Genomic DNA, 26148 nt, shown 5'->3' with positions numbered 1-26148 from the left:
GGGCCAGTGTACTGTGTCCTGAGACCTTATGAGAACAGTCAAGAGATACTGCAGAAAAATAATCCAATGGGCAGAGAAAAGTGCCAATGGGCTGTTTTCCCCGGGGTTCTGTCTGGGGAGGTGTGGCACAGAAGGCAGACAGGGTTACATTTCACTTGAGAAGATAACATCAGGACCAAAAGCACAATGACTAGATGGCCTTTATTAGCGTCGTTACAGTTTGTCCCTGTGGTAAAAGTAGTAGAGGAACTAAGACTCTTTGTTATCACAAAGAAATAAATAAAGCTTATTTTTAGGAAAATTCTCAGTAGCTGACATCTAGCAGTAGCAGTAGAGGAACACAGCCTGTGTAACAGATGAAGCTGGGGTTGAAGTAATGGTAAATTCACCAAGGAGACTCCATTCACTGGCCCCTCCCCCAGCTCCTGGCCAGAGCTGATCATGGTTACAGGATAAAAGGAAACCTAATGAAAAAAAGAGCTAAAACACTAAGATAATGTGCACTTGGATCTAGCAGGGGGTGAGCTGGCCATGATCAGATAATCTATACCCCTACTCCAAATAAGTCTAGACAGTAGCTTCCCCAGACCGCTTCCCAGAGATGTGCTCCAGGTGGGCGTGGTCTGAAGTATCCAAGTCAATCTCGTACTTGGCTAGGATTTTGAGGATGGGTCTCAGCTTCAGCCACCACTGTTCCTTGGGAATTCGGTGCCTACAGAGGAATGAGACAGATGATGATACAATCCTTTAGCACCCCAATCAATTTCTACCAAAGACTCAAGGGAAGAAGCTGGATTTAGGCCATCCACGTAAGTCTACAGGTGTTAGTCCTAAAAGAAAAGCAGTGAAGACAGATATCATCCTAGAAAGCAGATGGAAGTACTCACTCAAAATCCGTCTGTTCCTGCAGCTCAGTCACTGGTTGAAAGACCAGGGCCCTTTTACGCATTCCCAGAACACAGCCTGAGTCTGGAGTGTTGGCAAAGATCCGCCCTGCAATAAAGGGTGGTCAGTCAGCTTCTATGCTGGGAGGCTAGCCTCTAGAGAGGAGGCACACCCTCTCACCCCACCTACCATTACGGTAACTCTCTTTGATTTTCCCAGACATCCAGTTCATAGCCTTAGCACCCATCTTAGTGGCAAAATTCCTGTCAAAGGGAGTTGGGCTCCCACCCTGGAAAAGAATTATAAAAATTGGGAAGGTTTACAAGAATCCAGAAGTCCTTGAAAGGATGCCCTACAACAATATGGGGATCCATCAGGGCCAGGGATTTAGCTCAGTGGTTCCGGCACCTGCCTTGCATGCCCAAGGTCCCGAGTTTGATCCCTGGTACCAAAAAAAAAAAAACCACAAATATGGGGATCCATGGTAAACGGCTCATTTATCAAGAACAAGAATAAGTAGGAATGATTAAAGACACAACTCTCTTTTAGCTCCATAGCTGCCAGACCCATTTTAGTCCTACTGGCCTCCAGATCAGTTCCCTACCCCTCTTTAGCCTAGAAGCTTTTGTCTATCACATTATTGATATAGAAGGTATTATTTGTGGCCCAATCTAGCTGCCCTTGGTAGAATCTCAGAATAATATGAAACATTCTCTGAACTAAGAGAAAGTGGGAAAGTGGGAAGGAAGAAAAAACAGAAACCAGGGCTTCATAATTATCCAATAATATTCTATTCCCATAGGCACTCACTGACAAGTTCATTCAAACTGAGATACACATATTAGGAATTCATTGGTCAGTGCTGAGCAGGCACCAGCTGAGGACATTTGGGATAGGGGAGGACCTCAGACCACAAGTACCACCTGTGCGTGAGGGCTATGAGACTGAGTATTCATAGTAGAAAAGAAGTTCTTTCCCTCAAAATCCCAGTTAGTGGAGACGGAGCTCAACACCAGCAAGTGTCTGTACTCATCCAATAGGTTCTTCATGAAAGGCCACGTGGTGTATTGGAAACAGGATCAGACCAAGTTCATTCTAGCTCCTATCCAAGCTTGAAGAGTGGCCCTGAAAAAATGACTTTTCCTTCCTGGATCTCATTTCCTTTATCTGAATCAGTGGCTCTCAAATGGAGAAAATGTTGCCCCTCAGAGGGCATTCGGCAATATTTGGGGACACATTTTTGTTAAAATTGAGGGAAGGGGAAAGATGCTATTGGCATCTAGTGAGTAGAGTCCAGGGATGCTGTAAACCATCCTACAATGCAGAGGACAGCCACCCACAACAATGAATTATCTAACCCCAAAGGGCAATGATACCAAGGTTGAGGAACCCTCCCTAATGAAAAGGATGAACCACATCATCTCTAAAGTCACTTCCTAATGTTTTCGGTCTATGACTATAAGAGACCACCGGTCCCTGCTTCATGGTGGTGCTGAACCTCCAGCAGACTGGAGGCCAGCAGGAGCCTCTATGGCTGCCAGGGAGGTGGCTCTGTGGTACAGGCATGACTCGAGTGTCTTCCTACCTGCTGCATGTGGCCAAGCACATTCTTCCTGCTGTCGAAGATGCCCTTCCCCTCCTCAGAGTACAGGTTGAAGATGAAGTCAGTTGTATAGTTCTCATTGCACTTCTCATTCCTGCCAGAGAGAAACCAAAAGCCTGTGGCTCTCATTGTCCCCCCAGCCCCTCTTTCTCCCTTGATAGGTTCTGACCCTCCTTTTCCTGCCTCCTCCCAGGGTTCAGGGAATAGGCTATCACTTCCCTTTGCATCTACAGATTCCTCAGGCTGTCTCAACTGTGGATCCATTCTATGATTTCGAGCCAAAAACTATTTTTTTTCTTTATTTAGGGACAAACTGGGGGTGAAGTACCTTAACACCAAGCCTCTTTTCACAGTTGTTTTCATCTTTTGCACCAGATGTTCAACATTCGCCTGAAAATGAAACAGTAAATCCTAAGTCTACTCAGAAGTGGCTAAGGTTGAGCAACAACATTAATCCTCTTCTCCCACAAGGGAAGGGGCTCAGAAGAGAGCTATTTACCATCTTGGCTTGAGCTGTGCCTAAGGCCTTTCAGAAGTTTAACGTGACCCAGGCATGGTGGTACACATCTATAATGCTAGAACTCCGGGAAGCTGAGGCAGGAGGATTACAAGTTCAAGCCCAGCCTTGGCAACTAAGTGACTTAGCAAGACCTTGTCTCAAAATTTTTAAAAAGGGCTGGAGATGTAGCTCAGTGAACAAGCCCTGGGTTAAATCCTCAGTACAGAAAACAGAAGAAAAATGTTGTTTAATGTGGAATAAAAAGGAACAAAAGACAGAACTTGAGGAGGGACCACAAGAGACAGCCACACTATCAGTTTCCAGCCCCCTCTGATCCTCCTGTCCAGGGGCTTCCAGCTCCCTTTCACTCAGAGAGCTGACTACTCAGGCTGTCAGTCTTTACATGGGTTGCTTGAATGTGAAGCAGTGGTTCATCTGCACAGAACACGTTCCTTCATTTGAGCTTTGAGCTGGGTGTGAGCGAGGCAGGTTCCTCCCCTTGGCTCCAGGCAGGGGCTGGCCGGGACCCTGGATGAGGGGTGGCCCTCAGCCTACTGCTAAACCTGCACTTTGCGGCCCTCTTCTCCCCCAGTGAACTGGAATCTCGAAACATAAGATCACACGGTCCCTCTGTGAAATACAAGTCAGAGTCCTGCCTCTGAGGTGAAAGGGTAGTTCCCTCAAAAATGGATTGGGAGGGTACCAAAGGAAAAAAAAAAGAATTGGGAGGGAGGGAAATCTGGAGGGATAGCGTGATATAATAGGCCACTGACTTTCTCAACCAGTTGAACCATCTGCTTATTTAGGAGTTTACAAAAATTTTTAAGCTCTCTAAACCCTCCTCATCTGCAATTTGGAGACTCTGTCTTCATTGCATGTATGTTGTGAAGATAAAATAAAAAGAGCACTTAGGAACAATCTGTTCCATCCTCATGTTGAGCTCTCCTAGCCTTGGTCTTGAGGGGACAGCTGGGGGGACAGATTGGGGCAGGGGAGAGCCTACCTAGTAGGCTCTGGGTGGCCATCTACCTGCAGGTCTCGAATGGTGAAGGGCTCCTCAAAAATGTAAGCAGCATCGGCCCCAGCTGCCAGTCCTGCCATGGTGGCCAGGTAACCACAATAGCCCCCCATAGTCTCAATGATAAACACCCGGCGCTTGGTGCCCGCTGCAGACTGCTTGATGCGGTCACATGTCTGCAAAGACAATGGGTCATAGTTAGAAAGACAGGGTCAGGGGGTCTGATTCGTGCCACTTCTTTGGCCCTTGCCATTAACTCTAGAACTACATTCTCCCCTAGACCTCATGAAATTCTTATACTGGTGTGGAGTGGTGGGTATTCAGCAACCGTACTGTGGAAAGAAGAAAGCTCTATCCTTAACTTTGCTCAAAGTAGGGAAATAATTGCCACAGAAGAGGGAAAAAAATTGGTAACATCTGATGCATTTCTAGTTGTAGAGAATGAATGTTATTAACGTTTGTATGAATGCCTGGGCTTGAGGAGTCATTTTTCAAATATTGCTACTTGTTTTGTACCACCAAAAAAAAAAGGAGCTCACTTTCCCAAATCACACTTGATTCTGGCCAACGGGATGGGAAGTGGTGGTGGGCTCTCACCGTGCAGATGGTATTGAGTGCTGTGTCGGCCCCAATGCTAAAGTCAGAGCCAGGGACGTTGTTGGAGACTGTGGCAGGAATGACCACAAATGGGATGCAGAGCTCATCAAACTGCTTCCTACCCTCCATCAGCTCCAGGCCCCCTGTGTATGCCTGAGAAGAAGAAGGCAGCAGGAGTAGGCATGGGAAAAGGGGGGAGGTGAGAGGGAAAGGGGAAGAAGTAGTGGGGGGAACTGACCTCAAAGCCTCCAATGATGACAAGCCCCTGAATGTTAAACTTAGTTATGTTGGCACTGATCTGTTCCAAGCTCTTCTTGGGTAGTGTCCTAGTGGAAGGAAGAGTGGGAATTTGGGAAAAAGACAGCAAGATTGGGAGAAAAACCAGAGTTAGAAGGTGTTTTGTTAATTTCTTGAATTACATCCCCTGCTCTCTCCCACCCTCTCACCCTAATCTAAAGATACTCGCTGGGGATGCCAATGTCAGAGCTGCTCTAAGATGTATGTATAAGCCTGTCTCCCTCACTGAAGCCCCTATGGAGGGGGCAGCCAGACCACTGGGCTGTGGGAAGCAGCCCCTGACCTAATGAGTTGATGCCCACAATCAAGGGACACCTTGGAAGGGTGACTGGGAGAAGATGCTGCTACAGTGCCGCTTACCTTTTAGTTCCAAGTTTGGAACCACCTTGGCCAGTCCAGCCCCCAACATAGCTCCAGCCAGCTTCCTCAATCTGCAGGGGAAGGCCACACAGTTCAAACTGCAACTCGCACACCAGAGCTCATGTGGGACTGATGCCACTTCTTGAGCTCTGACTCCACCCTCTAGGGTCCCCCTTCATTGGAAAAGGAACACCAGACAGTGGCTTTTCCTCATGCACTGAACTTCTTCCACCTTTATTGCTCATTCAGAAATATTAGGGGCCAGGGATTTAGCTCAGTGGTTCTGTCGCCTGCCTTACAAACACAAGGTCCGGAGTTCAATCCCCGGTACCCCCCAAAAACACCAAAAAAAACCCCAAACAAACAACAAAAAAAGAGTTATGCAGAAATATTAAGTGCCTACTTATGCCAGAGGCTGTGCTGAGCTTTGGGATAGGAAATTAAATAAAACACAGTGTTTGCAAAGGTTTGTTCCAGCAGCTCCTGTCTGTTGTTTTTGTTTCTTTGTTTGTTTTGGTACTGGGGATCAAGCTCAGGACCTTGCGCTCTGTCTGTTCTTACTGTCTCAAAATTAAATATTTACTTCTGTCTCAACCCTGGGAGAGGAGAGAAAGATAATGCGTGACAGAGAAGCAAAGAAAATGGACTAGCCACCCCTGCTACACTGATCTTCCCCAGGACTGCCCCATGTCCCCACAGTACGTGCCCTTGGAGTCCCCATACCTGACCCTTGGCCAGGCCCTCAAAGCCGTCATGTACAACCAGCACTCGGTTGCCTTGGATCAGGCCAATCCTCACAGTAGAGCGGACAGCAGCATTCATGCCCGCAGCTGGGGCACCTACATTCATTACAGCCACTGTGAATGCACCGGTCTATAAAGGAAAGAGCAGGGAAAGGGGACAGAAGCCCCACTGAGGGCAGGAGGTCAGTAAGAGAGGTGAACCCCGAACCCATCCTGTTCTAGGGTCAGGACATCCGCCTATGGCAGGGCACACCCCTTTCCCAGGAGATGCTAGAACAGCTGCTACCTTATACTATAAAAGCAAAATTCTTAATAACAAATCAGTGAATAAAAGCTGCTGTTTCTGATCAAAGATACCACGAAATAACAAGTAAGGGAACTTCCGGAGCAATGTTTCCCAAAGTGTGATCTTGGACCACTGCATCACAATCCATGTGGGGACCTTGTTAGGCCTGCCTATTCTTATCCTCTGCCCCAGATTTGAATCCCCTCTGAGGGAAATCTGCATGTGTAAGGAGCAACCCAGGTAATTTTGATATATAAATATTAAAAACCCCTACTCCAATGGAAAAGGTGACTCAGACAGACTGAGATGTGATTATTCCTAGAGGTAACTTACATAAGCCCTCTTTCCTGTTCCTTACATGCTATTTTGCCAATATTAAACTCGGTATAAGTCTTGGATTAGAAACATCCAGGACACTAACAACTTTGGGCTGGTATCAGTGGCTAAAAGTTATCATAGTACAGCCACAGACCTGACACTGAGGATTGTGGAGCAGGGGAAAAGAAACTGTCAGGGCTTGAGATGCACAGATTTGGGGTAGCACTTCATAAAGAGACTGAGGGAAACAGAAAGCCAAGAGGAAAAGGGGAGACTGTACTACCTTAGAGACCGGGGGTCTGACATGAGCTAGAAGCTTGTATACCTCCCAGTTGTTCATGAAGCTCCTGTAAAAAGTATAAAAGAGAAGGGTGTCTTCAGGCCGTTCCTCACAGCCAGCAGCTTTGGGGATCCTGGTCCAAAGATTTGGTCCCAGACTGAAGTTTCATAGGACAGATCTCTAAGGATATAACCGAGTGACAGTAGGAATAGGACAGGGGCTATAAAGTGGCCATTCATTCATCAGACACTCCCTGGGCACTCTTCTCCTCAGCAACACAAGCAACTGTCCCTTGTCTAGAGAAACTTCAGATCTAGCTGGAGTCCACATCTGGAAATAACACTGTGAAAGGCTGATCCTGGAATGAACTGTGCCTCCTAGTCAGCTTCCAACTAATTTTCCTGAGGAAGAAATTGTTGCGAGACAATAAAAGCAGAAGCAGGAGCTCATATTTGGGGTCTGGGATTATAGATTTTTGGGCTGGTGTCTGATTTCTGTAGCTAGCAAGCGTCTTGTCGTTTCCTCACCGGCCTCTCAGCTTCATGGCTTCATCAAATCTCTTGTCATCCATGGCCTTGGTCACATCTTTGGTCTGAGGGAGAAGCACAGCAACAGTTATGACTCAGGGCAGAATTCTGACAGCTGGATTTCCGCACTTTGTCAGACTTCCCATCTCTGGGCCTTGCCTGGATCTACCATTCACCCCACTTTTTCTATTCTCACAAACTCTCATAGTAGTATCTTTATTTCTCTTTAATTTTCTGAGTAATGAACAGCAAAATAAAAGAGGAATATCAAAACTGTATTTATTAGAATTATGGGCAGAGTGGGCATGGGTTCACAGATTAATAGCATCTTCCTCCATGCCACACCCAGGTCTTCAACCTCTGAACAACTGAGTAAATGAAGAAAATCTCAAGGTAACCCAGTAGGAAGAAAGAGATTCCTGCTCTCTGATTAGAGCTTAACTTTTGAGTTGAGAGATGCAGTTCTAAGAAAGGCTGCAGGTCACTGGGATGCCTATGTTTCAAAAAGAAGCAAGCCAAGAAATGGAGAGCATTCACACCAGCCTTGAAAATCAGGCCCAATGGCCCTGATTCCAGCCACAGTGTTCACTCTGTGATGTCAAACTAGTGATTCCTCTAAAGTACAAACCACAATTGCTGAGCACGAACATTTCCCAGGTACTTCATTGGATGCTTTATGTATGTTCTCCCTAATCCCTGTAAGGATACTCAAAGTGATTATTCATAACCTCATGTTTAGAGAAACATATTCATGGTAGATATAATATAGAGACAAAAGTTCCCTAGCCAGAACTTAATAATCATCTCCTGCTTTTAATAATCTTAGGAGGGATATTGCATTTCTCTTCCAATAAAGACATAATAAGAGGGTTTGAGGCTGGATACTATGAAATAATGGGTCGTATCACTAGGAAAGATATAATCTCCCATCTTCCTTAGGAACATTTTACCTATGGGGAAACTGAGGCTTAGAGAAGTTATAGCTCCTACAGTCAGAGAAGCTACAGTCCACGGTGTTCTTTCCCGGTGTGTCTCTTACCGTGCCATTCTGACTTTCTATGTAGTCCTATACCAGTAGCCTTAGAGGTTGGTCTTGTTCTCTATGAGTTCCCAGCCAGGAGCCTGGGAGTGTTACGAAGGAGACTGGGATCAGTACTTACCACCTGGACACACTCCATGAGGGGCAGGCGCACAGCCTGGTTCCCAGAGAGGCTCACCACACAGGCTGGGGTGTCTGGGGTCCCCTCCAAAAGTGCCATCACTGCTTCCACACCCATCCTGCTGCCCTGCAGGAATCCAGGGAGCAAAGACAGTCTGGATCAGGCTTTCCCATCCTGGCTCAGCCTAGAGAGCCGGGACACTCAAGGTCCTTTCCACATCACGGGGCTGAGTTCCACACTCAAGGTCTGCAGCCAAAAACTTACTGGGTTTGACCTCTGCACCCAGGCTTCAGCCAAAGCTTCAGGACTGTCCTCTTGCCATTAAACCCCAAGGATTCTAACTGGTTGCAGAGGAACAAGTCCGCTACAGTAATCAACAGGACTACCAGAGCTTAAGAATGTTCCCTTCCTATTGATAAAACCAGGAAGTAGGTTGCAACTCTTCCAATACAAGCAGGATAAGAAGGTTCAAAGTGTCTAAGACTAGATCTCAATAATTTCACTGATGTTTAGAGCTCTAAAATATTGGTCCTCACTATTAGGAAGCTAGAGCTTCCATTATTTTTGCAACAGAGGACACCTCTCAAGTGTATGGGAATGGGACAAGGGACCGCGACCTGGAGGCTGGTGGGGGGGCAACACTGCCAATGTCAGGAGATGGGCAGAATGGCAAGGGTGGAGTTCTAAGGCATGAGGGCCAGAGCCCCGTCAACTTACCAGGATTCGGTCAAAGGCTGATGGCGTCCCTCCTCGCTGCACATGCCCCAAAACAGTGACCCGGGTGTCATATCCCAGACGCTTCACCACCAGCTGAAAGGACCAAGAAAGGAACACAAAGAGTCACAAAGAGAAAACAAGCTGGGACTGAGGTAAACCATGGAGGGCACAGGCTTTTGCCTTCTTATACTGGCTCCTAGTGGGAGGAAAACAGGGGCAGGGACCTGAAGAGCATGTGGAAGGACCGAGGGGAGATGCAGTGCCAGGGGCTCGAGAATTCAGGATGGGCCAATGGGGCTCTGGTGCTAAGGCCCCTCTGGTTTCACGCGTACTAACATTCCTGATGTCCTCTGAGGTGACTGGCTTGCCATTCTTGTCAACTGCACCCTCAGCCACAATGATGATGTTGAGACGAGAACCCCGGGTCCTTGTCTGGTCAAGAATAAAATGAAAAGTAGTCAGAAGAATGAAACTGAGGGATGGATGGATCATTAGAGGAAAAGAGTGAGGGACTTTCAGAGCAAAATGAAGTACCTCACTGAGCCGGCGACAAAGGTGTTCCTCCCAGTCATCATCTGGTGGACATTCAGGAATAAAAACCCAGTCGGCACCACAGGACAGAGAGGTGACAAGGGCCAGGTATCTAAGGTAAGAGTCAGAAGCATGGCACTGGGAACTACACTCCACAGACAAAGTCTCCTTGTCCTAAAGCTTATGAAAGATCCTGCATTTCTTTTTAGGGTGAATTAAGAGCACTGGGCCTGTCAGTGAGACACTGTCCCTGAAGAGTACTTTCTATTCATGTCTGCCTGTCCCAGTGGCTTCTTATCGTTTTACGGTGCACGTGTGCCTGAGTGTGCACACCTAAGCACACGTAGGTTAGTAAGGGAAGTGAGACAGAAGCAGGGAAGGGGCAGAACCATACAGAGCACATACACTTCCAGGTATGCTTCTACTGAGAGGCCCACTGGCCTCTGGGAAGACGAAAGGAATGTGCTAGCTCAGGATGGGACTCTTACCCACAGTGGCGGCCCATTACTTCTAACACAAATGTCCTCTGATGGCTGCAAGAGACAAACATAAGACTTGCGCTGTCCATGTGTCTCTATGGCCAGCACCAATCCACCACCCACATCTAGGCTGTTCACCTCTAACAGATGTATTTATGTTGACCAGGAAGATCTAGGGGATACATGTTAGCACAAGGTGCCCTTTGTAGGCTTGAGAAAACCCAGCACTAACAGGTGTCAGTACAGAGGCTCTGTTCCAGAGGGATGGGAAATGAAAGGGAAGGGGAGAAAGAGAAAAGCAGCAAAGAGGAGACTGGACTAAACTGAGGTCCTGCAAGATTATCCTGGGGTGAAATTCTCCTTTTGCCCTATCATTTCCCATATGGCCTCCCCTGGCCCCTGCCTACATAACCCTTAATGCATCCATCTACTGCCTCCAGATTATGGTTCGAAGGGGTAGCTCAGACTTTGGGCTCCATGGGTCTGACGCAGTGTGTATACAGTGGTACCTCAGTTCACGAACTTAATTCATTCCACAATTCTGGAAAAGATGGCCACATTCATGTTCGTGCAGGAAAGATGGTCACGGTCATGTTCGTCACACGATGCAGAGTTTGCAAATAAAAACAAAATTTTGCCAAATGCTTCTGTTTGCAAATTGAATGTTCACAAATAAAAGGGTTCGTGAACCAAGTACCACTGTACTAACCATTCAGGAGAACCCACAGGTATTCAAGACTTCAGAGCTTCATATCTAGACAGTGAGCTAGACAGTGGAAAAGGCAAATCTTGTAGCATTTAGGGAGAAGTGCAATATCATGTTCTACAATAATTCTAAGTTAAAAATACACGTTCTAACCCCAGAAAACTGGTCACGGTCACTATAGCTCAAATGCTTTGATTTTCACTAGCCATTCACCCTCATTCTGTACCATCTGCCACACTCATCCACAGTCTACTTCCCAAGACCCCTTACCTCTGAGCAGTAGTGGTGATGGCATCTACAATCTCTATGATCCGGTGCAGGGCAGAGTCAGTGCCAATGGTCATATCAGTGCCACAGAAGTCATTGTCAATTGAACCAACCAGGCCCACGATGTTCAAGAAGCTGGATTTTTTAGCCTCCTCAGCTGTGATCTTACCTAAAATGGGAAGCAAACCATGGGGCGCCACAGAGTAAGGTCCCTAGCATGCCTATCGAGTGGATCACTAGAGAGAGAGAAGCTGAATCAAATAATAGTAATGACAGAAAAAAAGGAGAGCAAAGACCTATTTTTTCTCCAATGGGAGGTATGAGGTACATATACATACACATACCACACACACACACAGACACATACACACTCACACAAAAAACAATTAATACAAATATAAATATCTCACCAGCCTTCTGAAGGTCACTTAACAAGTCACTCCACTCAGAACGGAAGGTGTCAGCCCCAGTGAGACTGCCATCACCCCCAATGACACAGAGATTGGTGATCCCAAGCTTCACCAGATTGTGAGCAGCTCGGAGTCGTCCTTCTCTCTCCCGAAAGTCTTTGCAACGGGCACTTCCAATCACTGTGCCACCCTTTAGCGAAGAGGTAGAAGTCAGATCCCCAGATAATATAGCCAAATTTTGGCTCAGCATTCTAAGATTTCCCCCATCCCAACACTGTGATGAGCTGACATACCACGAGACTCCCTAGGAAGTACCCTGATGTCCCTCAGTCATGTGTCCCTTCCAAAGGAAAGGAAAATGATACTGGCTGAAACGTCATTGGATCATTCGAATATCCTGCTATTCATGTTACAAGACTGCTAAGATCATCCCATTTCGCCAAAGACTTTATTATCAAAGTGACTATCTCCAAAGAGAATAAGGGAATCTATATGTCTGTTGTTTCTAAAATACTCTCCACCTTTCACATCGTAGTAGCTGTGACTTTAGAAATTGTTTCTAGTGGCCCAATATTATTGGATTGTGTCCAAATTACTATTAGGAATTCATCCCAATGTGCTTGCTAGTATTTTCCCTGAACACACTGAGATTTCTAACTGAGATCACCTAGGCACTGTCAATTCATTCCCCTGAGCCCCCTGTTAATTGGGATCTATGATGCCGGTGGCAGGAACCATAACACCCAGCTATTCACAAGAAAATCAACTTTAGGGGTACAAAGCCTTAAATTCCCAGGGACTCACTAATACCCCAAGAGTGGTAAGTAGACTTAAGATTTTCATAAATCATATAAGCTCCTGGGTATCTATGACTTTGGCATACTGGTGAAGAATTCTGGCTCATTTTCAGGCCTCTTTATTGTATGTGTCACTGCCTATATTGAGCCTTCAGTAGAAACTACACATTAAATTTCTTCCATTGGAGTTTCAGGAATACAAATATACTCATAATTTGTCAGTTTTTAGTAAATCAGCAAATAGTTGTATTTCTACCAGGTTATCCCACAGCTGATACCTATTAGAAGGAACATAGAACAATATGAAGTGGCATAAAGGACTGCAAATTTTTAAAAAATCAGTAAATTTCTTGGATTTCTTGAGACTTCGAAAGGCTCTCAGTTCCTTCCTTCTTTAAACGATCTGGTCTCAGGTCACCTCATCTCCATCACATGAGGAACGGCAGATTCAGCTCTGCTTCTGGCTCTGTTCCTCTGCTAAGGTTATTTTCAGGGCCAGACCTTCCTGTGACCCCAGATTAGGACCTGCTTATGTTCCAGTTCCAAAAGTCTTGCCTATGACCTTTCTATAAAGAGCACACAGTTCTGTGATCATTCTCCCACCCCTACACCAGGAAACCAGTGTGATGTTTTCAAATGCGAAGAGTAAAGGGCAAATACAAGCCCTTCTCTTGTCACTGAATCCCTTCACATCAAACCACATGACAGGGAAATAAGGAGATCATGAGCTCAAAACAGAGTGGGATGAGACAAGGACAGGACAGACATGGGGCAGCAGTTCTCTGGAACATACCAGCTGAAGCATCATGGAAACACTCTCCCAGGTGGCCTCCCTGATGTGATCGCCACCATCCACCAGTCCTTGGTAACCCTGTGGGACACATTACACCCATTCAACCTCTCTTTGACTTTCCCCCTAAATTTCCAGCACGGAGACAGGATCATCAGGAGGAGGTTCTCTGAGAATCAAGTCGCCTCCCACCATCAGCGATCCCTGGATGTTCATGAGATACTATTTAATATGGTTCACAGAAGGTGTCAGCTTTTTCAACACACTGTTTTAGTTACTCTCACTCTTGAAACATCAGAATACCATTCCTGATGTTTAAATCTTAATTCCTTTTATTTTTGGCTCATCTTATTTCCTCCAATCTGCTTCCCAGGGGCACTAGATAACAGATGGCTTTGATAACAATAAGGGAAAAGGAAAAGGGGGAAGAAAAGAAATGTGACACATTACCAGACTATAAAATTTTAGACAAGGAGGGAAGGGAAGCTTTAGAGAAAGAACAGTGGGCAAAGCATTAAAAGGAACTGAGGGAAAAAAGCCAAGCAGGAGCTAGAACCTCAGAAAGTTAGGCAAACAAAAAACATAGTGTGACTTCCATGCTGTGGCTCTATCTCCGGATAGAATAAATTTACTATAAAGACTGCCCATTTCAGTTTCTCTCTCTGTTTGGGAGAAAGCGGAAGGAGAAGAGAATGCTTCTTCTTCTTTTAATAGGAACAGGCAACATGAAAACCCAGCGTGCAGAAATCTGGGTCCCAGCATCATTATTTAGGCAAGAGTAAGAAGGAGTGACTCACAGTGACAGAGACTCAAAGAAAAGCAAACAGAAATGTAACTGGGAGGTAAAGAAAAAGAAAATGGGAAGGAGGTGGGAGCAGAATAAGCGGAGGATAGAGGAAGAATGATAGATGACTAAGTAGGGAACCAACCTCATGGACAAAGAAGACACGGGCACCAGTAAAGATACCAACTCGAACCACAGCCCTGACAGCAGCATTCATACCTGCAAGGAGGGAAGAGAAAAGTCAGGCAGAGGTTACACCTAAGACAAGCAGCCGTGGAATCCACTGAAGTTACATCTGGCTCTTTTAAAGATGAAAGTCAGGCCTTTTCTTAGGCTTTTCTCTGAAGCTAAAATACTCCTCTCAACCAAGTCTCTGGTCTCCCAACTCCCAATTCCTGTATGCAGTGTCAATGGAGTTCCAGATACTTCATTCATCCCTGCCGTCCCCAAAACATCCTCCCTTTCCCAAGACCTTTTCTTGCCAGGACAAACTGAAGAATAGCAAGAAAAGCAAGCACTGAAGAAAAGCAAGCATTTTCCTCAATGTGTGCTATACACTGCTAAGAACTTGTCAAACCGCATCTTATTTAACCTTGTCCACAACCCTGGAGTTGCCTGCACTACACAAACTTATAAACTGAAGCTCAGAGAGAACACAGTCACATAGCCTGCACTCTAAGAAAGCTGAGATTTGAATGCAAGTCTTAAATGTCTAAGCTAACACCACTAAGATGCCATGTCCACAAGACTCTCAATGAATACACTAGGTTTTTCCTTGTTTTCTGCATTGAATCTATAGATATCCAGGTACAGGAGTTTCTTTGGGGGAAAAAAATGAAAAATATGACTTTCTGTGGTTTGGTGACCTGATGTGTTATAGTTTATTTCCAAGTACAGTATGTACATTATTGGAGAGCAAATTCTCTCAGTCAAGACACACACACACACATACACACGGCCTTTTAGTGTCATTTGAGTGGTCTTCATTACGATGTGTGCCACACAGTTGTGATTTTCTGGCTCCCACACTACCAGAAGAGGGTGTGACTAAGTGTACAGAAAGATGGAGAACCTCTTCTCTCTGGTTCTTCTCCTGGCATACACTCAATGAGTCAACAGGGACTGGCTGACCTTCTCCTGCAGTGCTGTATATTAAGATGTGTATGGGAATTTAACAATAAGCTGTAAATTGTTCTCTCTGCTTCCACTGGGAGGAAAAATGAGGACTCAAATAGAGAGCAGAGCTTTCCCATTTTTTCACAGGTGAATATCAATCCCTTTCCTAGTAGCCGGTCAATGACAAGAATTCTCTTTTAGCAGCACTGTGGAGCAGCCAACATGAAATGGGTGTCCCACATATGTGTTCCATATTAGGAACAATGCTGATACTGCACTAAGGAACTACATACACTAGGAGTTGATGCTGCACTAAGCACTGCTTCATTGGTGAGATCTGGGAGACATTCTTCTCCTACCTTGTAATTGGAGAAGCTCAGGGTGGATCTTAGAGACATGATGGGTGCCGTATCTTATTTTTTATTTGTTTATCTGTCTTGTCTTTTTGAGACAGGGTCTCACTATGTAGCCCAGGGTAGCCCAGGCTATCCTCGAATTCACTGCAATCTTCCTGCCTCACCCTCCTCAGTTCTGGGATTACAGGCGTGAGCCACCATGTCTGGCTGGATGTAGTATCTTAGAGACATGTGGGATCAGTTTCTTACAGACCATTGTAGCCATACTCTCTCAGATGTCACAGTACATGTTTTTGCTTCAATCTAAAATCAATTCACACGGTCCTTAAACCCTGCCTAGAGTAGTATCATCGACTAGCAAGTACTAGGGAAGCTAGTAACTAGAAAAATCTACAGCACCAGACTAAAAGTCATCATAACCGGGCCGGGGATTTTGCTTAGTGGTTTCGTCGCCTGCTGCGCAAGTGCAAGGACCAGAGTTCGATCCCCGATACCAAAAAAGAAAAAAAAAAAAGTCATCATAACCTATTGAATAATCCAATGCTAGCATGAATGGAATAGAATAAAAAAGACTACAATGGCTTTTTTTCCTTTTTCTGGTTGACGCAGTATTACATGGCTATTAGTTCCAAATCAAATTGAAGGTCCAATCACTCGCTGAACAAATATTGACTGAACACCTATTGTGCTCCTGGCACTGTGCTAGGCACTGGGAATACAGAGCAGAGCAATGCAGAGTCTGGAAACACAAAAATAAAAGACTTGATAATGATCTCAAGACACACAGAGAATTACAGTATGGTATATTGATGCCTAAAACAGAGGTATGTACAAAGATCAGTGGGAACAAGAACAAGAGGATCTAAGCCTGCCAGGAGGAAGTCAGAAAAGACAGCATTGTCCCGAGACCTAAAGGACACTTTCCCTTTAGATATTTTTGTCAGGTAGAAAATTTGGGGAAGGGTGTTCTAAGCAGGAGGGATAGCACAAAGGTAAGGGTCAAGAAATAACCTTGGACAATTCAGTATTACAAAGAGTAAACTGAGCCTGGTGTGGTAGCTTATGTCTGTAATCCCAGCACTCAGGAACCCAAGGTAGGAGGACTGCCACAAGTTCGAGGCCAGCCTGGGCTACACAGTGAAGCCTTGTCTCAAACAAACAAACAGAGTAAAATGTAAGATAGGAAGTGGTTAAGAGGTTAAGCCAACAGGTAGTAGACACCTGGCTCAGGGAATCCATGAACATTACAAAACTATGTAGTCTGAGGTTGCAAATAATGAAGAATCTCGAATTTTGAATGATGAGGGACATGAGATCTATGTATCAGAAAGATAACTGGCAGCATGTGACAGGCAGCTTGAGAGAGGGGTACTAGGATTAGGAAGCTTTCTGGCATCTGAGATACGACATGAGGAGGGCTTACACTGGAAGGGTGGCATTTGAGACAAAATAGATGTTAGGCAGAAGAGATCTAGGAAATAGAAACAACGGCGTACCTAATTGGCAAGGTGATGGATTTCAGGATGTTAAGAAGAAAGAAATGCTCTATGTTGACTTAGGCAAAGGATTAAACCATGGTAGGCAGAGAATATCCAAATTTGTTAGGCAGGGAAAAAAATCTCACAAGTAAGAAGATTTTCTTTTCTTCTCCCTCTACCTTCTCACCTCAACTCTACCAACCTCCTGAGTTCATCTTGCCTCTAAATGGATGGAGTGACTGCCTAGAAATCAAGTTTCAAGACCCACTTTGTGCTCTTCTACCTGTGCCTCAAACTCTGTATCCCTAAAATCACAGACTAAGCTATATAGATGGTTTATGCTAAGGAGTCTCAATAATTCCCTGGACTATCCCATCCATTGGCCTAGTCTGGATCCATGCCAGTCCTGGCCAGACTCTTCTTGGCTGTTCCATGTTGCCCTAAATAACCTTCTACGAGCAGCTGCCTGACTTATTAGAAGTAAGACGAAGGATAAGATTACAGGCACCATACAGGAGGTATTCTGGGTACACTCAGGAGGAGCTCTGGAAAACTTTTATAAACACATAGTTTGGAGACTCCAGTTACAGCACATTGTGCAGAGGTCTGGGGGAGAAAAGCTGTGGGTGAAGAGTCTCTAAGAGACTATATGGGGAAAAAAACTAATAAATGACTTGGTACAACTTTTTTAAAAGCTCATGCTAAGAAGTTTCTACTGGAGCTTGAATAACATTTTTTAAATTATGAGGAATAAGCATTTGTTAGAAGTGAATTATACTTTCTAGTGGATATGTACCTAAAAATTACAAACCCTAGAATAGCAAACCAGAGTGGTAAGGGAATCCTTGTTCCTATAAACCTTTAAAAATAGGATATGCTCCTGCCTTGCAAGTCCAAGGTACTGAGTTCGATCCCTGGTGCCAAAAAAAAAAGAAAGAAAGAAAGTAAAAATAGGGTATGCATGCATTTGGAATGATTGCCTGTCTAGGAATGGAGGGTACAGCAGATGACTGAGGTCCTTGCCAGGGCAGGACACACCAATGACATTAGACTAAATATGGTACATTTTGGGGGGCTGGGGCCTTTGCTGGGTTGGGAAGGGAATTAGAATTTGGTATTTAATCACCCAGCATCTCAGAATTCTTGGCTTTCCAGCTCAGGCTGACTCCTGGCCATTTTTATATTTCAAGAGATTAGCTTTGTTGAGTTCAGAAAATGACAGAGCTGCAGCCCCTATGGATTTTACAAAGTTCATTCTCACTTTCTCATGTGGCCCATAGCACCTAGGGAACAAATATTTCTGTGCTTTCTCCCTGGGAGAACAGGAGCCCAGCAAACTTATCTTTGGGAAGGTTGCTTCTCTACTGGAGCTGCTCCTTCAGTTGGGGCCTCTCAGCCCTATTCTGAGTTTTCTATCTTGCCTCCATGCCCTTCTTAGAATTTCATTTTCTACCTCCCTCAGTCCCTACTGACATGTGCCTGTTAGATACTGTATTTCCCCAGCACTTCATATCATAGGCCTTGGTTCAGCTGGCCCCTCCAAAAATTAGCTTATCTAGTCCCCCTGGATCCATGAAAGATGACCCTTCCCTCGGAGCAGCTAGGTCACCCCTAGAGAGAGGGTCTCATTGCTTGGGGTCAGAAGCTGGAAGAGCTCTACTGCTCCTAGAACCAAGCTAAATTCTAAGCCTCTGTTCTTGTTTTATTTTGTTTTCTTTCCTCTTTCCCTCTCCAAAGAGCTCTCTTCCTTCATCATTTCACACTGTGTGTCTCATGTGACTCTTTTAGCAGGTTTCTTCCCCTAATTTCATAATCTAAGTCCACAGGCAATTTTTCTGAGGTCCAGGATCATTGCACACAAGTTTGCGTTAAGATCTCAGTACTGGCATGGGATTCTGCCAGCAGAGAAGACAAAAGTGATAAAAGCCAAGCTGTGGGTCTCTAGTCTCTAGTCTCCACCAGGGTTCTGCATTGCTATTCCAGTCACTTCCTGAATTCAAGACTTTCTGCCTTCCCCTAGTTTCTTCATCCCAAAATCCTCTGATTTATAACACATACCACAGTCATAATTAAACAAACATTAGTTTAAATATATATATATATAAAGTCCAGTTCTACTAATATATTAATAAGAGACATTATAAGAGCAAAGATAGTCTTTTTCATTAGTGCATCCTTGGCGGCTGTCAAACTGCTTGGGCCAGTCAATTATTAAGCTCAATAATTCAATTTAATTATTAACAACAAATTCATTGAGTGTTTATTATTTGCCAGAAGCCAGTCTTCTAAAAATACTTGAATAACGGGACTGGTTTCTTAAAAACTTATCTTCTCTGTGAAGTTTGGTTAATCCAGCCAGTATCTTCCATTTCATTATATAAGTGGACTCCATTTGACTAATGCATGCTTGTTTGTTTTTATTTATGTGCCTTACATAAGAATTCCAGTGATAGACAGTATCTTTCCCCTATTAAACTGTAAGTTCTCAAAGGAAATCAACGTTTTCACCATTGGGCTCTACAAAGTAGGTGCTTGGTGCCAAGGCCAGGAAAGCCTGGGGACAGTGGCACAGAGGAGAGGGTAGACCAGCAGAAAGCTCTTTCTTCCTTTTTTTTTGCCTCGTCCATCCCTGTAACACGTGTCCTGGTAAACCTTTCAAAGAGATTCTGGCCCTTTTCAACATATTATAAATTGGAATATACAAGAAAATCAAAGCAGAAAAGATGCTTTTAAAAAATCAAGATCCTTCCTCTGTCACTTCATTTTTCCTACATCCCTGGTTTTTATGACTCCTAGGTCTCTTGGACTTCACCAAGACAAGGCTGTTCTCTGTCCCTGCACCTCTAGTAGATCTGTATTCATTAACCGCCACTATTCCTATTTTTCAAGGGGTAAATGAATGGAAAGTGGGGGCGGAATCCAGGGAAATCAGAGCACTGCCTGGCTCTGGTCAGTATGGGAACTCTCTAGACTCAGAGCTAATAGCCAAAGCTCTAGCTGGGCTCACCAAATACCAACTCTGGCTCTCCTCCCTTTCCCCCTCTTTTCCAAGTTCTTGAAGTAAATCTACCTACCTACTGCCTTTTCGACAATTTTATCTCTAGTTTCTTTCCAATACTGCTTGAGAAAATACTAGCCTTTTAGGTATCAGAGGTCCAAAATGGCCCCAAATCTTCACAAAAACTTGGAAAAAGGTTTTATGAAGATTTGGGTAAATAAAGGTAGAGCAAATAAAATTCAAATAGACTTGAGGACTTAGGCCTGACAGAGATTTTTAGGAAAGCTTTGGATCCCAGTGGAAACCTACAGGAGGCTAGTCTACTCCACAGTCTAAGGGCGTTAAGACCTTTCAGGAGGAACTCAAGCTCTGTTTTCTGCCCCTTCCTCCTTACCTTGGGCATCTCCACCAGAGGTTAACACAGCGATGGCTTTGCCAATTCCCAGGGTTTTAGCTGCATGATGCTCTTCATTGGTCATGATCCACTCTAGAATTTAAGACAATATTCAGTTAAGAAGCAGCTGGTTCAAGGAGCTATTTGCTCAAGAAACGTCTGTTAGACTGGCTACAACCACCCAGCCAGACTCTCCCACTACATTAAGGCTGGGCTATGAAGCCCGGGAACTTTGGACTTCTTCCAAAGTAAAGCCACACCCTCACAGAGTGACAAGCTGAAATGTCACAGTAATCAAGGCCAAGACTGCAGAAGTCCTGGCTAAGCTCTCCCTGTTCCCTCCCACCCAACTGCAACCTATTTGGAGAATAAGCTAAGGTCAGGAAGAAGGGCAGTCGACTGAGGAGAAATGAGACAGAAAGGAGAAAAGCTGGATTAGCCTCCGATATTCCTCCCTTTAATGAAGAGTTGTCATCACTGGGGGTAACAATCAAATGAGGTTTAAGGTACTGAGAACCAGTAATGTAGACGCCGAAAAGCAAAGGTAGGTTGGGTTATGGTTAAGACTAGAGTTGAGTCTTATGGACTAAGTGACTGAGTGGGGCGGGGTGATACAGAATTGAAGCTGGACTTTGAGGTTATAAAAGCACTTTGAAGCTTGGGCAGAGTAATAGTGTTGGTCTTAGGGACGGCTAGGGTATTTCTCTGGCTCTTCCCATCCTTTTCAAGCTGTCAGCCTAGGAGCATCTCTTGATCTTCTGTCTTTAGGCCTTTCCCCTCGTACCACATATTATCAAATGAGAAGTAACACAAAATCACTGCCACATACACACTGATATGTACATATGTGATGGAAACACCTTCATATATTTGTTTTTAGGGATTACATCTCTCAAAGGATCACACAAAACATACTCTTACATCCAAGAAATGCCAACAGTATCATCACGCTCCCATTTATTCAGTCTAAAACCTACTATTTTAAAATTTATCTCCTCCCCTCCCCTCAGGATCGAAAGAACCACCAAATCCTATATTCTCTCATTATCTTCCCTACGCATCCTGCCCTTTCCAGCCTCATCACCTCTTCTCATCTGAATTGATGCTACAGTAGCTGCCAATGTTTCCCTTCACTCTGTCAAAGTCACAAGCTCCATGGGAAGCTGACAAGCCCTGGTGGCTTCAGTGGAGATGGGAGTCATGTACAGGAACAGGAACTTTAAGGGTGGCTCATATTTCTGCCTTGCATCTGGGGACATCAGGACAGCTGCTGATAGAGACATGGGTCACACACACACAAACCCACAGATACCAATAAAATGCATACAGTGAGACACACATGAAGACAGATACACATAAACATACAGAGTGTTATGATATGCCCCTGGGGATAGAGCCAGGTACAGTGGCACATGCCTGTAACTGCAGTCTTAGAGTATTTGCCTAGCACGTGTGAGGCCCTGATTTCAACCTTCAGTACTACAAATAAGTAAAGATCCATTGGAGAGAGGGTTTGTGATGCACTCCAGTGGTAGAGTGCTTGCCTAGCAAGCACAGGCCCAGGGGTTGAACCCAAGCATCATTTAAAAAATCAGAGATAGACCAGGGATTTAGCTCAGTGGTTCCAATGCCTGCCTCGCAAGCGCAAGGTCCCGAGTTCGATCCCTGGGGTACCAAAAAAAACAAAAATCAGAGCGAGAGAAGAGATACAGACAGATTATTGATAAACCTACTACAAAATCAGCACTGACAGGTCAAGTCCAAACTCCTGGGGTTGACATCCAAGGCTTCAATCTTTACCCAGGGACTCTTTGCTCCATCCTTGTCTGAACAGTACATTGCTCAACTCCATTTCTGTGCCTGGGCACTCTGCATCCCTTATCCAAGATACCCCACTCATTAAATGCTAGCCCTAGTCACACCTTTTCTAACCTATTACACTTTCACTGATCAACAAAGGTCCAGATATGCTTCTTTTTGGACATCCTGATCACATAATTGTCCATAACTGGATCACTCATTTAGCAATCAAATATCACTTTAGTGGCTTTTTTTAGTATAGCACTGTAATTGCTTCTTCTGCACTAAAAAGAAGCTTGGACTAACAAGGATCAGCAAACTACAGCCCATATGCCAAATCCAGATATTCTCATGTTTTTGTATGGCAGCAAAGTATGAAAGGTTCTTATGGTTTTTAAATGGTTGTAAGCCAGATGTGGTGGTACATGCCTGTAATCTCAGTACTTGGGAGGCTGAGGCAGGAAGAACACTGAGTCCGAGGCTAGTCTGGGCTACACAGTGAGTTCAAGGCCAGCCTGAACTACATAGTGAGAACCTGTCTCAAAATAACAAACAAAAATGGTTGTAAAAAATATCTCATGACATACGAAAAATACACGAAATTCAAATTTCAGTGTTGCTGGGTGTGGTGGCACATGGTTGTAGTCTCAGCTACTTCAGAGAATAAGGCAGAAAAGAATCACCTGAACCCAAGAGTTCATGGCCAGCCTAAGCATAGCATAGTGAGACCTCGTCCTTTTTTTAATCTGAGCCAGGGTTTTGCTATATAGTTCAGGCTGGCCTTGAACTCAGGTGATCTTCCTGCCTCAGCCTCCTGAGCACTGGAATTACAGACGTGCACCACCACACACCCCATTTAAAAAAATCAGTGTCTTGGTGTCCATACTACTCTCACTTGCTCACATACTAACCAGAGCAGAGTAGACACTGTAGCAGTGACCCACTAGTCTGCAAAGCCTAAAATGCTTACTATCTGGCCTTTTATACTAAAAAACTTGCCGACCACTGGACTAGATGACTGCTAAAGTCACATTTCCTAACTAGACTGAAAATTCCTCCAGGGCAAGGATCATATTCATTTTCAAGACCCAGAGCCTACCAAAGCCTAATGAAGTCAGTGCATATAACAGGAGCTCAATAAATCCTTTCTGAAACCACTAATGAGCTGATGCACACTACAAAAATGCAAATGTATAGATTAAAAATAGGCCTGGATACAGATACACCTCTATATACTCTCTACTTTTAAAAACATACTTGGACCCAACCAGGTTTACGAAACCATACAATTACAAGCAGTGAAAGGAAAAGAAATATACCCGCATAGAGAGAGACCACTCTTACTTAACTAGAATGTTAACATCCAAAGTCCTGTTCTTGAAAAAGACTAAGCAGCTGGAGCAAAGAGAAAACCCAAACACTTGGAAAGGAAAGGAACAGACATCAGTATGCTGATCTCTTTTTCCCTGGGTTGTTTCTTCTCATTCTCTCTTGCAGTGCATCACAGGGATAGAAGATTCATCACAGACAGAAGCTCATAGAACAATCTTCCACCCCTGGGGCTCCAATGGGGGAGAGAATTCACCCCCCAAAAGTGGGGGTTGAGTGCAGACCTGTAAATAACAGCTCTCGTTCCTCTCCTGAATCTCCTTAGGACGGCTACAGAGGCACAGGACACAGAAATACATGCAGACTCATACATAAGCATCTTGTATAGACCCACAGTGACACGCATGTAGCAACGGACTGACACAGGTAATAGAATCACACGTGTGTATGTGTGTGTATAAGCACGCGGGAGGCAAGATTCCGGAGGCGGCATCACATGAACGCCGATGAGAACGGGGTGCGTGGCAAGGAAGGGGTCAGGCGGCCAAGGGCAACGCTGCCCAGCCTCCACCCACTCCTCCGAGATTCCCAGGGAACAGAGCCGCGCGTGCAAGCGCTGGGAGCTTAACCGAGGGGCTAGGGTTCTTCAGCCCATCCCCCTCTGGGCTCCGGCTTCTGATGCCATTATCACCTCTGCTTGTCCCTCGGCTTTTGCAGTTCTTTCCGCATTCTCCTCCCAGCACACTAACTCCCACCTCACTCTCGGATTCCCCCGCGCTCTGCCCCCAAGGCCTCCTTCTTGCCTTTCAGTCTTAGCTCTCCTCGGTCGCGGCTTTCTCGCAGATTGTCCTTGGGGAAAGGGGGAGGGGAGCTTGGCGAACTCGGGGAGGAGCCAGGTGGAAGGAGGCGGGGGAGAAGGGGAGGATTCCCAACCTCCACTAACTGATGCTGACCAGAAGGCTCCGCCTCCCCCTCTCGCCTCTCTCCTCCTCTTCCTCCTCCCCCTAAGAACTCTGCCCAGATACGGCAGCGTCTTATTTTGCAGAAGGTCCTACGGTCCTCATGTATATCTTGGGAGTCATCAGTTCTTGTATGTGGTAGGAATCAGAAATTATTTGGTTGCTTCTCTTGTTTTCAGCAGAGACAACTTTTTCCGACCTGGACTGCCTGAGACTGCCTTCAAACATCTTCCGCAGTTGATAGTCAAACCACCCCGCTCTGGCCCTATCCCGCCTTCGTCACTCGTCCAACAAACATTTATTCAGAGCCTGTGAGCCAAGTTTTGTATAAGGTGCTGAGAAATGAAAAGATAAATGAGACTGAGTCCCTGCCTTTGAGAAACACCGCCCTCCCTCTTGCTGACTTTTGGTTCTACCCCTGGACATCCTGGCTGCAAGCAATAAAAATACAAGTGAATAGGGGATAAAACCATTTTGACTGCACAAAATTAAAAATCTTTGTGTTGCAAATGATACCATCAAGAAAGTGAAGACAGGCAGGGGATTCAGCTCCGTGGTTCCACCACCTGCCTCGCAAACGCAAGGACCGGAGATCAATCCTCGGTACCAAAAAAAAAAAAAAAAGAAAGTGAAGACAACCCACACAATGGAAGAAAATATTTGCAAATCATATATCTAGCAAAGGGCTGTATCCAGAACCTATACAAAACTCGTGCAATTCAATAATAAAAAGACAAAAACATGATTATAAACTGGGCAAAAGATCTGAACAGCTCTTCTGACCAAAAGAGATATACAGGCAGCAAATAAGCATATGAAAATATGTCCAACATCATATGTCATTAGAGAACTGCAAATTAAAAGTAAGATGCTATTACACACCTTTTTGGAGTAGCCAAAATTAAAAAAAACAAAAAACTTACGGTATCAAATGTTAATGAAAATGCAAGGCAAAAGGGACTCTCAATGTTGGCAGAATGCACAGAGGTACAGTAACCGTAGAAGACAGTTTGACTGTTTCTTACAAAGCTAAACATAGTGTTACCATATGATCCAGCAGTTATATTCTTATTTACTCAAATAAGTTGAAAATGATGTCCACAGAAAAACCTGCACATGAATGTATGTTCATAATTGCCAAAAACTGGAAGCAACTAAGAAGTCCCTCAAAAATGAATGAATAAATTATGGCACATCTATACAATTAAGTATTGTTCAACAATAAAAAGAAATGAGTTTTGAAACCATGAAAAGACAGGGAGGAACCTTAAATGCATATTGTTTAGTAGATTGGGCAGCCTGAAAAGGATTCATGCTGTACAATTCCAACTATCTGACATTCTGGAAAGACAACTGTGGAGACAGTATAAAAATCAGTGGTTACCTGGAGGTTGGGATAAAAAAAGGTGGGCAGAATAGGCAGAACATGGGAGATTTTTGAGTATTAAAATTCTTCTGGATTATGCTATAATGGTGGACACATGAATTTGTCAAAACTCTTAGAACCATAAAACAGAGTGAAATATAACATTAAACATGGACCTAGTTAATAATAATGTATTGATATTGGTTCCTCACAAATTTACCACACCAACGCAAGATATGAACAAGGTAGAGACAGGGTATATGGGAATGCTCTGTTCGATAGGGTAATTTTTTATAAG

At 44.6% G+C, this 26148-nt stretch overlaps 1 protein-coding gene across 3 annotated transcripts; it reads right to left on the bottom strand.

Annotated features, from left to right (window-relative positions):
• Positions 1-182: 182 nt before the first annotated feature.
• On the bottom strand, positions 183-24466 carry Pfkm (phosphofructokinase, muscle). 3 transcript variants are annotated; one of them, XM_004863096.4, is made up of 23 exons: positions 24329-24466; positions 20397-20489; positions 14200-14273; positions 13274-13351; positions 11684-11873; positions 11277-11442; positions 10310-10354; positions 9825-9933; positions 9627-9722; positions 9291-9383; positions 8574-8699; positions 7414-7478; positions 6890-6953; positions 5983-6132; positions 5260-5330; positions 4841-4928; positions 4603-4755; positions 4017-4181; positions 2817-2878; positions 2471-2582; positions 1075-1174; positions 888-993; positions 183-712 (listed from the first exon to the last, which is right to left on the bottom strand). In XM_004863096.4, the coding sequence occupies exons 2-23, from the start codon at positions 20479-20481 to the stop codon at positions 568-570; spliced, it is 2343 nt and encodes a 780-aa protein (XP_004863153.1). In that variant the 5' UTR covers positions 20482-20489; positions 24329-24466; the 3' UTR covers positions 183-567. The 3 variants fall into 3 exon arrangements, with proteins under 3 accessions (XP_004863153.1, XP_021098817.1, XP_012934519.1); XM_021243158.2 differs by having other exon boundaries at positions 24217-24388; XM_013079065.3 differs by lacking the exon at positions 10310-10354.
• Positions 24467-26148: the final 1682 nt, after the last annotated feature.

The sequence above is a fragment of the Heterocephalus glaber genome, unplaced genomic scaffold (genome assembly GCF_053883595.1).
Source record: "Heterocephalus glaber isolate CG9 unplaced genomic scaffold, H.glaber_assembly_v1.0 deba00001733, whole genome shotgun sequence".
Lineage (NCBI taxonomy): Eukaryota > Metazoa > Chordata > Mammalia > Rodentia > Bathyergidae > Heterocephalus > Heterocephalus glaber.
The sequence above is the reverse complement of the archived record's forward strand: the minus strand, read 5'-3'. Positions and strand labels throughout refer to the sequence as shown.

Coding starts and splice junctions, on each gene's coding strand:
- Pfkm (XM_004863096.4), bottom strand. CDS start 20,481: ATGACCAATGAAGAGCATCATGCAGCTAAAACCCTGGGAATTGGCAAA. Junction 5,331..5,982: donor AGGGCCTGGCCAAGGGTCAG/GTATGGGGACTC, acceptor CTTCCCCTGCAG/ATTGAGGAAGCTGGCTGGAG. Junction 4,182..4,602: donor CACTCAATACCATCTGCACG/GTGAGAGCCCAC, acceptor TTGTCTTTGCAG/ACATGTGACCGCATCAAGCA.